Source organism: Oreochromis aureus, linkage group 15 (genome assembly GCF_013358895.1).
Source record: "Oreochromis aureus strain Israel breed Guangdong linkage group 15, ZZ_aureus, whole genome shotgun sequence".
NCBI lineage: Eukaryota > Metazoa > Chordata > Actinopteri > Cichliformes > Cichlidae > Oreochromis > Oreochromis aureus.
Window position 1 is genome coordinate 23,469,521 of NC_052956.1, and position 11,285 is coordinate 23,480,805.

General features: G+C 40.9%; 2 protein-coding genes across 2 annotated transcripts; one reads left to right on the plus strand and one right to left on the minus strand.

Moving 5' to 3' along the window:
• Positions 1 to 622: 622 nt before the first annotated feature.
• LOC116329581 (protein CEBPZOS) lies at positions 623 to 2,449 on the minus strand. The gene is made up of 4 exons (XM_031751633.2): positions 2,306 to 2,449; positions 1,656 to 1,773; positions 1,522 to 1,566; positions 623 to 920 (listed from the first exon to the last, which is right to left on the minus strand). The coding sequence occupies exons 2-4, from the start codon at positions 1,771 to 1,773 to the stop codon at positions 838 to 840; spliced, it is 246 nt and encodes an 81-aa protein (XP_031607493.1). The 5' UTR covers positions 2,306 to 2,449; the 3' UTR covers positions 623 to 837.
• Positions 2,450 to 7,757: 5,308 nt separating this feature from the next.
• Positions 7,758 to 11,053, plus strand: LOC116329578 (hepatocyte nuclear factor 3-beta). Its single transcript, XM_031751630.2, has 2 exons — positions 7,758 to 7,985; positions 9,875 to 11,053. Exons 1-2 carry the CDS (start codon positions 7,911 to 7,913, stop codon positions 10,943 to 10,945), a joined length of 1,146 nt encoding a protein of 381 aa, XP_031607490.1. The 5' UTR covers positions 7,758 to 7,910; the 3' UTR covers positions 10,946 to 11,053.
• Positions 11,054 to 11,285: the final 232 nt, after the last annotated feature.

Genomic DNA, 11,285 nt, shown 5'->3' on the forward strand with positions numbered 1-11,285 from the left:
GGCAAGTATCAAGAAAGTCCACAAATACACATACACACACACCTCTACATATATATGTATATCGATTGATCGATCAATAGCATAGTGGTAACACCACTCGCCTTTGGAAGTTCAGGTGAGGGGTTTGACTCCCGACCAGGGTGTCTACATCCAGTGAGAGTCCACAAATGCTCTGGCAAGAGGGAACCAGGATGTCAGGGGGAAGGTGGTGGCTGTAGCTCAGGTGGTAGAGCAGGTCAGCTACTGGAAGGTTGGTGGTTCGATCCCAGGCTGCATGCCAAATATCCTTGGGCAAGATACTAACCCTCTGTTGCTCTCCGATGCATCTATCGGAGTGTGAATGTGTATGAATGTTAGACAGTAAACACTTAACAGTTAGAAAAAGTGCTTGTGTGATTGGGTGAATGAATTAGTTGTATAAAGTGCTTTGAGTGCTCATATAGAGTAGAAAAGTGCTACATAAGAACCAGTCCATTTACCATATCATCACCACCACTTGAGATTGTACTTGGGTACCGAGTGTGAGACAAAAACCCCCAAAAAGAGGTTTTGGGTTTGGCTGCTTCATACAGCGGCAAATATATACAAAGTATATGTGTTTAAAAAATAAAAACAAAGGCAGGATTTCCTTGACTGGGCTGGATACCAGCCACATTTAATAACTTCTCCACAGAGAGAAAGACAATTCCTGTATAAACGAACGAGATCGGATGAGTCTTTACAGGAAGTGATGTCTTTTTTCCTGACGTGCAGTGCTGAAGCAGCCGAAGTGGGAGGCTCCAGACTCCGATGCCAAGGCGCTGCACGCGACAATGACGATGACGTCAATGGACACCTTCAATCCTGTTTGGCTGACCAAGCCTCCTGGTCTCTCTCTCGGATGCCGTAGATCCCCGCCCACTCGTTGGACTTGTAGTAAACTGAGAGGAAGCGGACGTCACAAAATTAATTTTGTTGTGTTGGAAATTTGTGGGTTAAGAGACTGGCAGCATGGCTGTGCAGCTGATTAAGTTACAGAAATTATGATATGATGTCCACATGAAGCAGAAGGAAGGTTTATAAACATGTTGTTTAATTTATGGCTCAAAAAAATCAGGTTGTTCTGCAGTAAGTGTGTACCTAACATACTTTTACACATTACTTGATTTAATGTATATTGTGTTTTATTTGGTGCCATGTTGGCATCTTCAATAAAACTTTGTTGTTCTGCTGAAATTGCACTAATCATTTTTATTTTCATATGAATTGATTTATTTCACCTACTTGGGTTTTAATTGATTTAAATATGAGCTCATTTTCATCTGTTGTATGTACATTTCAACGTCATCTGTGCTCTGACATTTTTATTTTCATACGTCGTGCAGGCTGTGGTGTGTGTGTTTCTGAATTTCTTATTCAGTAGTGATTTTAAATCTGGACCACACTTTGTACTATATAAACAGTAATTATTATTATGAAAGAAGCCAGTGTTGGAGAACACCCCCTGCTAAGCCAGGGTTTGAACCTGGAGATTCTTCTTACCTTCTAGGATGGATGGGAACCTCCTGTTCATGGTGTTCCTGAAATCTGCAGGTGGTGCAGGATATAAAACAGGAAATTTAGGACGATATAAAGCCAGACCTATTTCAGATCCATTTCACGTCATAATTTCATACCTCGGCTGGTGTCCATCGTGCGAAACAGACCGTAAGCCCCGAGGACGCCCAGCAGCTCCAGAGCAATCACGCCCTTCATGAGCTTCTTAGCCAGCGGCTCCAGAGGTTTCGGAGACATCTGAGGTGAGACCAACAAATACAAACATCTAACTTTCCTGATAGAATATTTTTATTTTATTTCACTGCTAGACAGAGGTACACAGCTCTGCCCTCCAGTACAGATAACAGACAGCAAACCTCGCTCTTCGGTGAAAGTTAAATTATTGTCTGCAAATATTTTAGAACAGATTAAAATGAGAATACCTTATTTTATTGTGATTATATGTAATTTTGTACATTTAAAACCTATAACAAAAACAACAGATTGTCAATATTTTATATTAAATTCAGACAGAAGAAAAAGGCTGTAACTTTATTTTGAAAAATAGTTTGCCACTCTACCAAAATAAAATTCCGAGTTGGATTTTCAATCTGAAGCTGACACATGATTGAGCTGAAGAACATCGCAACCTTAAAGAGTTTGTTTAATGACAGCATGACACAACAAGCTGGGCGCCCAAGAAACATCAATATGTTAGCAAACGATTGCTTATTTCTTCGTTTTGAACTGAAGGCGTTTTATTTAACGTCTTTGATACGTCTGAACTTACCTTATATTAGATTTGTGGTACTTCAGATAAATGAATAACTGCTTTAAAACTAAATCAGAGCACTATAAATTGTATCAGTTGAGTAAGATGCTTGCAGAAACAAATCTTCTGCCCTTGTAACAACCACAGCAAACTAACACGCTGCTTCCGGTGTACGGAAGCTCGGTAGGGACACATCGACTTTTTTTTGGCGTCCTTACCTCATTAAAACCATCAAAACCGCTGTTTACACTACCGCAAGTATAAAGGCAGCAACTTTTAGTGATAACACGGCTAAAAGAGGCTCCTTTACATTTGATAATTCTCTTTTTTATTCAATAAAATAGTAATTTGATAAATTAATTAAGACTTTAAGTAATTATTAAATTATTTTCTATAAATTTTTTTCATCAAATCAATATAATCACTATTAAAGAACAAACACGTAACAGCTCCTTGCTATAATAATTTATAATAATTTATTCTTGACTATTTTATTGTATTTATTTATTTATTGACAAACTAGAGATCACAATACTTAAATGAAACTTAATCAAAAGCAAAGCAACACAGAAAATTACAAATAAAAATAAATGCACAGTTTGAATAAAAACTATTTACTTGAATTCTCTGTGAAAAGATGAAAAATCTGATGTGTTCGCCTCACCTAAGGGGTTAATTGCATGAATAAATAAATAACTGATGAAAAGGACAAAGTACGAGTGCCTTGTTTTTAGAAATACAAAAACTGTTTTAGATAATGTAACTTTTTCTCCCTTTGTGATAATAAAAACCCCCAACATAGAATCAACTCTTACTGCTCTAAAAGCTTCTTTTATTACTGTTTTTGCTATATATATTTTCTTTTTATTATCATAACAACAAAATTTCGGCCAGTTGAAAATCTGATGTTGAATTGTGATTTAATCATTGTAGTTATGGGATGTTACCAGGAGGTGTCAGCGTTGTGGCAAGATGAACAGACAAACAAGATGACAGCTCCTGTCATAAAAACAAGGGGTACGTCTAATAAAACACCTGATGCACCTGATGAAAGTCTGAATAATTGTTTTTAATTTTTAGTTGAGAAGCAGTCAAAAGGAAAGAATTCACTTTCATGAGCAGATTCCACTGAAGACACCTGCAATTTCTGTTTGGTTTTTCTTTTCTTTTCTTTCTTTTTTTTATTTTGAGGAAATAAAATCTAATGTCATTTTGTTGATATAGACTCAGCTGAATGAGCACCAGCTGCAGGTTAGATTCCCAGTTTTCCCAGAGGCTGCCTCGGTTTTACAGCTGCTATTCCTGCAGGAATCTCAGCCGAGCAGCAGCCAAACGGGTTTAGACTAAGAGACAATATTTGCTCACCTGGGTCACAAAAACCTCACTTTACAGCATGATTAGGTGCAGAAATAGGAGCTAGAAAAGAGTCCTCTGCAGGGCTGGAAACTCATTAAAAGCCACTGCACTCAGAGGGCATCAGAGGTCTTCAACAAAGGTCTTTAATTTCTAAAATTATTCACTACTTTCTTCCACATACAGTTTCCTTTTGTCCATTCTTAAGTCACATATGTCACATATCAAATCTATAATCAGGCATGATGGTGGAATATATTCTATGTTTATGTGGAAAATACTTTGAAAGTCAAATTTCAGCTGGTGAAACAGCACAAATGTTGCTTAACACATAACCACAGAGGATTTTACAGTAATTACAGTATCCACCATTATACTTTAATTTTAGTGTTTCTAATTTAATCTCCACAAACAGCTTGTTACTGTTAAATATAAATACATATGTCCACATTTTTAAAGAACGGCTAATCAAACAGCTGATTTCTTGCAAACACGATGGCCCATGAAGCACAACAGGAACAACAATCACCACAGCACCTCCTCTGTCAACTGCACATCCTCGACTCCTTTCTTTAACTCCTCTCCGAGCATCTCTTCTTACTAGTTCATGCATTTATTACTTCCAGGCTGGACTACTGTAATTCATTATTATAAGGATGTCCTAAAAACTCCCTGGAAAGCCTTCAGTTGATCTAAAATGCTACAGCAAGTGTACTGACAGGGACTAGAAAGACAGAGCATATTTCTCCTATATTGGCTTCCCTTCATTGGCTGCCTGTTAAATCCAGTATTGAATTTAAAATCCTGCTCCTCACATACAAGGTCTTGAATAATCAGGCCCCATCTTATCTTAATGACCTTGTAGTGCCATATCACCCCATTAGAGCACTTCGCTCTCACACTGCTGGCTTACTTGTTGTTCCTAGAGTATTTAAAAGTAGAATGGGAGGCAGAGAATTCAGCTTTTAGGCCCCTCTTCTGTGGAACCAGCTTCCAGTTTGGATTCAGGACACAGACACTATCTCTACTTTTAAGATTAGGCTTAAAACTTTCCTTTTTGATAAAGCATATAGTTACGACTGGATCAGGTGACCCTGAATCCTCCCTTAGTTACTATTAATCTCTGGCTCTCTTCCACAGCGTGTCTTTGTTCTGTAGAAATGAAACGTCTCCACGTTGGAGCCTCATTTTAAAGTCCCGTCAGTTAAATATGATGTGAAATTTTTTCATTATACAGATGTGCTCATAACATTTTTTTCCATAGGACTTCTGTTATTTATTTAAATAACAGAAGATTAAAAAATAAAACTTTTGTAATCACAGGCACACAGATAAATGCTGGAGGGCAGAAATGTATGAATATGAAGGACAAGTTGTTTAAACACTCCTCTCTCTGTGGTTTCTGTATCTCAGTTGTGGTTATGATTTAGTGATACTTAAAGGTAAAAACACTTCTGGAAAGGACGCGCTCTCCCCAGTTATAACTCCTCATGGAGTCTTCACTCTTTGCTGCCCTCGTGACGCATTTTAGTAGCTGATGTGTCCTTCAAAACAGAGCACAGACTGACAGGAGGACAGAGTCCCACTGAACTCATGCACACAAATAAACACAGAGTGTTCATGAATAATGTTTGGGAACTGGGTGTAGTCAGAAGAAGTAAAGAACAATCTGTTTCTATCTGTTTTGTAGCTGAATTTATATATAGCAGGGTTAGGAGGTGATGCCAATTTTAAAAAAAAATCACAAATGACAGATTATTGTTAGATGTATGGTGGGTAATGAAGAGCCGATCAAGCACACAACATCTCTGTTTGTTTCCTGTGTCAAGAATTTGGAGGCTGTGGATGCAGAGTAAGGAGTATTATCATTTGTAGCTGATGAAAATAAAATATTTATAATACATCAATAAATCACAGCTATTTTTCATCATTTATTCACCCATGAGGATCTCTAGACACATGGAGATTCCATGTTCTCCGCATGCTTGGGCACGTTTTCTGTCCATCTTATCCCAGGATGCAAAATAAAAAAATATCTTGGTGCACGCGCAATCATCCAGGGAAGGAAATCCCAAAATGTTGACTCTGTTCATGTGGAGGTGAAGTTTTCAGTGGGAGACAAATAAACAACCTCATTTCACTGGGACATTTTAAAGGTTTGTATCTGTAAACAGCCTTGTGTGTGTTTTTCTTACTTCATGATAATGTATAAAGTGACTTTTAGTAAGGTTTCAGTGAGACTACCTGTTTCAATAAAAGATTTAAAGCTAATAATAAAGATTTGCAACTTTTTACGGGTACGTCACGTGTAAGGAAGATCTCCTTCCTGGCCACAGATTCCATATTTATCCTTCATGCCCACTGATTCTTTGTTAAGCGGCTTCAGATACAACAGAGGAGGTTGTATCTGAAGCCGCTTTAAAGTCTTCAGTCAGTATTTAATCCATAACTTGTGACTTGTAAATACTTTCAGTGTGCAGGTGAGAGATGCCATTCGTTGTGTCACAGCTTTGATAAACACTTCAACCCCCTCTCGGTCTTCATGTGCAACCAACAAATGAAGGGAAATATTTGTGGTCATGTTTGATGGCCACAGAAGATAAAACAGCGGCTGTGTGCAGAGAGCATGGTGGTCCAGCTCCTCTTGTTCCTTCACCTCGGCTGTGTGTATCGGCTATCCTTTCAGATTCACCGGCAGGTAAACACACACTGTCAGAGCACAAACAGTGAACCCTGCAGCTGAAAAGGAAGGAGGAGATCCCGGACAGCCTCCACTCTGCCGGGAACTAAACACTTTCACACAAAGGGAAAGGTTCATATTTCACGGTTATATAAAGACATTAAAGATCAGCCTCTCTGGAACCAGCATGTTTTGTGTTTTACCACTCCTACAGCTTTTTGAGCTTCACAAACTACATTTGAGACATGCATTATTCTTAAATTGAAACAATTGTGTACTTCCACTCTGTGAATTCATTAACTCAAGCGTATAGGTGGGCCAAAATTTTGTGAGAACCTCAAGCTTAATGATTCTGGATTCATAGAGGCCCAATCTGGTCCCTTGGCCTTGAATTGTAGACATGAGGATTATGATGTTAACTGGCATCGTTTTGGTATTTAAAACCACTGTATGTAAATCTAAATTCTTGAGGATTCTTAGTTGAAGTTATACATACTAAACAAACTAGCACATCCTTTATATCATAAAGACAGAAAAATGTCTTTTGGTCAGACCACCTTCAAAAGAAAAGCTTCCATCCAGTGCAATACAATACAGTGACCCCTGGTTTTCCTCTGCATGTATACCCAGAGATGGCCTCATACTTTACTGCCCTGCACCCGATTTCCCTGCTCTCATTTAGTTTTTGCCCTTTTGATTTGATATCTGTAATGTAACTCCTATATCTTAATACTTCAACAGTGTTAATACTCTGTGCTTAGATGCTGCTAACTTTATGCTAGCTTATCACTCTGTTGAAAGAGACGTTTTAAATGTTTTAAATGAAGTTTTAAATGTTTACAAAAAAATAAAAATACAGAACGTAACACAAACCAATTTTGTGGCTAAATGTAACCAAACAAAAGTTGAAGATGAGACTGAAAAACAAAAGAAAACACACCTTAGGTGTAAAACAGAAAAAAGGTGTAATAGTGATCATTTTGATGAAATGAGTTACAGAAGATTAAAAAAATCAGTAAAACTTTGTGGACTTTTTTTGTTCTTTAATTTGGGAGAAAATCCACCTGTTTAAATGGACATGAATCAGTAGATGTGTTGATAGAAAATCCTGCTGATTTGAACAAAAAAATCCAAAGCATGAATCTGTGGATCTGATTCTGTCCATTTTCGTTGCTAGTGGACTGTGCGACAGATTTGGTGCCATTTTTCTTTAATTCTTTTCACTTTTAATTATTTTTTGAGAGTCAAAATTAAACCTGAATCTGCTGTGAGACTCCTACAGGGGCCCAGCTAAGCATACGTGCCCCCCCGCCCTCGGGGAGTTTATTATCCGGCCCTGGGATGCAGGCGGCTGATTGGACAGCGGCTGCGCAGCAGCGAGCAGCAGGTGCCGCAGACGCTCAGTGCGCACAAACCGTCCGCCGGCCACAGTGCGCGCGCAGGTGAGAGGCAGCAGCTCCGGTGACAAACAGACAGGCGGGATTCAGCGGCCCGGTACCGGCTGCCAGCTGAGGAAAGGTGGGGTTCACGTGGTTGTTTTCCAGCCTTGTGTGGAGCTGTTTGGATGAATCTGGAGCTGGATCGTGCACGATGCTGAGCGCCGTTAAAATGGAGGGACACGAGCATCCGGACTGGAGCAGCAGCTACTACTACGCAGAGCCCGAGGTCCGTGAATTTCACCCGTGGGTGTTATCAGTCAGTGGGGATGTTGGCTTATTGGTTAAATATCGATCAGAGGAAGCGGTTTCCCCGCAGAGGAGGCAGATAAAACCCGATCACGGGCCGGACAATCTCAGTGACGGAAAAACGATAACTGAGGGTCACTTACAGGATCTGAGCTGGACTCTGAGAGGCTCAGCTGTACCGAGCCTACACAATTTAGTCGTTTACGCACAGTTTGAATGTTTCATATAAAAGTATAACCAGTTATTAGTATTATTGAGTTTAATTTGATTAAACTAAACTTTAGCCTACACCTTAGGTGTAAAACTGAATCTGAAGAGTTTTTAAAGTCGTTTTAGAGCATGTTGAGTTTGTCAAAGGAGCCACTCTTCGGGTGGATTTCAAGTAAAAATAATGATCCATGTTTTTCATTTTAAGTAAACTAAGTAAATATTTGCAGTAGAATTTGTTAAACTGAGATCTAGTTTGTTCCAGAAATCCAGGTAATTAAAGCGAAAATCAGGAGGTTGTTTGACCTTCAATACTCGGCTGTGTCAAATAATCTAAACTGTAACTAACATTTAAAAACGATACCTGCTTTAAATTCGATCATAACAGCAAAACAAACACCGAGCAAAAGAAAAATGGCTGCAGCTGCCAGCGAGGACACACACGGGCAACAAAATGCAAGTTTTTACGCGATTAAACGTCACCTTTATTTTTCTACAGGATTTACGAAATTTCACACCCGCTTTTCATTCTGGAGGGACAGATTTTAACAAGCGCTTTGACTTGCTGTTAAAACTCTGCGTAACTGATTTGAATTCACAAAGAATTTTCTAGGTTAATAAAACAAAAGCGTTAAAATCAGTTAACAAGAGAATAAAATAAGAAAAATAAATGTGTAATATTTATCTAAAAATTTATTTTAAAAAAGACAAAAAAAAGATTTTATTCTACTTATAAAAATAATTTCCTTGGACGTTTTTGCTGAATAAAATTCCCACATTTTTATACATCTAAAGCGAAATATCTTATTTTTAAAAATTGTAATTCTCGTGATAATTTTGTTCTATTCAAATAAAATTGTCCCCTCTAAAAGTTGCATTAGTGATTTACTTAACATTACCAGTAGTCCCCACACCCTGCGCGTGAGCTCGGGTCTATTTTTAAAAAAATAAATAAAGTATAAACACGTCACAGAGAGGTAAAGTGGAAGGTTTGGACTTCACCTTCACCTTCAAGAAAACCACAGAGTGAAAGCAGCCTTTACAAGGATTTGCGTGCTTATAGATTTAAAGATATGGACGGGCTCGGATTATAGCAAATACAGCTCAATTAGGATGAATTAGACAGAGGAATACAGGTGTATTAGAAACCCTAAAAACATGGCTACTGTTAAACTGGGTCACTGGAAAATCAAACAGAAAGTCAGTCTTAGTCTTTATTATAATAATCAGAATCTCGTAGTTAGCAGTTTTCACTGTTTTAAATAACTTCCGATTTGTTATTTGAAACTAATCAGAGGCTTTCGTGTATTTTTATCTCTGCGCCTGCTGTGAAGCTTTATTGGAGTTTTTATGTGTATTTTTCAAGTTTCCAGCCTTTTTTCCAACTCACTATTTTAAAGACTGCAGTGACAGAACACTGATCGTAGCACCGATCAGGAACGAATTATTTCGCTCTGTTTTGGCCTCCGGTGTCTTTTCTGACTCTGATCTTTGTGTCAGGCTGAAATAAATCCGCTGGATTTATTATTGTGTGTTTATGCGACATTATCAGGCTGTTAATTTTAAATTAAATTAAATTATTTAGGATTTAACTCAATGTGTGTGTGTGTGTGTGTGTCCTCGTGCATTAATTAATGTTAATTGGCTTTTTCTGTGTCGCAGTGTTACCCCCCAGCGGCCAACATGAACTCCATGAGCACCTACATGGGCACGCCTGGCATGACGGGCACCGGCCACATGAACGCGCATTACGTGAGCCACCCGGTCGGGGTGAGCGGCTCTTCTGTGGCCTCCGGAATGACGCAGAGCGCCGGGGCCGCCGCGCTGCCGCCCAGCATGAGCTCCATGAGCCCGCCGCCGTACGGGAACGTGCCGGTGATGAGCCCGGTGTACGGACAGGCCTGCGCCATCAGACCACGGGAGTCCAAGGCCTACCGGCGCAGCTACACGCACGCCAAACCGCCGTACTCGTACATCTCCCTGATCACCATGGCGATCCAGCAGTCCGGCAGCAAGATGCTGACGCTCAACGAGATCTACCAGTGGATCATGGACCTGTTCCCGTTCTACCGGCAAAACCAGCAGCGCTGGCAGAACTCCATCCGCCACTCGCTCTCCTTCAACGACTGCTTCATCAAGGTGCCGCGCGCGCCTGACAAGCCGGGGAAGGGCTCGTTCTGGACGCTGCACCCGGACTCCGGGAACATGTTCGAGAACGGCTGCTACCTGCGGCGGCAGAAGCGCTTTAAGTGCGGGAAGAAGGCGGACAGCGAGCCGGGCTGTGAGGCCGGAGCGCCGGGCAGAGGCTCGGACTCCCCGCCTTCCTCCTCCTCCTCCTCCTCATCGTCACCTCCGTCCTCTGACGGAAAGGGCGCCGACCTCAAACCCCACCGGGGAGAACCGCCAGCCTCAAGCCCCGTGCGCGTGCCCTCCCCGCTCACGCACACGCAGCACCTGCTCTCGCACCACCCGCACCCGCTGCTGCTGCACGAGGCCGCGCACCTGAAAACGGACCCCTACCACACCCACTACTCCTTCAACCACCCATTCTCCATCAACAACCTCATGTCGGAGCCGCAGCACCACAAGCTGGAGCCGGTGGTGCAGTACGGAGGTTACGGCTGCCCCGTGTCCGGGGCTCTGATGGCGGCCAAACCCGGCCTGGAGCCCGCGCACAGCGACAGCGGGTACTATCACGGCGTGTACGGCAGGCCCATAATGAACTCCTCCTGAGGCCCCGCCGGACTCCTCACTGCAAAAACTCTGATCTGTACATTTGTAAATGTGATAAAGGGCCATTCCCCTGTTTTTCATCCATCTGATAAAAAGCTTCATATGAAATCTTTGTTGTGTCGTTTTTATTCAACTGAAGGTTCACAAAGGTTAAACCGGACAGGACACCGGGGCCCAGTCAAGCAGCAAAAAATTACTTATAAGGTTTGTTTTCCCTTAAATTTGACCTCTTTGTGTGTCTTTCGTCCACATATATCTAAGCACAACAGAGTAACACAATTGACAGAGAGGAAGGAGACCAGAGGTGTGCCAGGACTCTGTTAAACAGAATTTTTAAAAA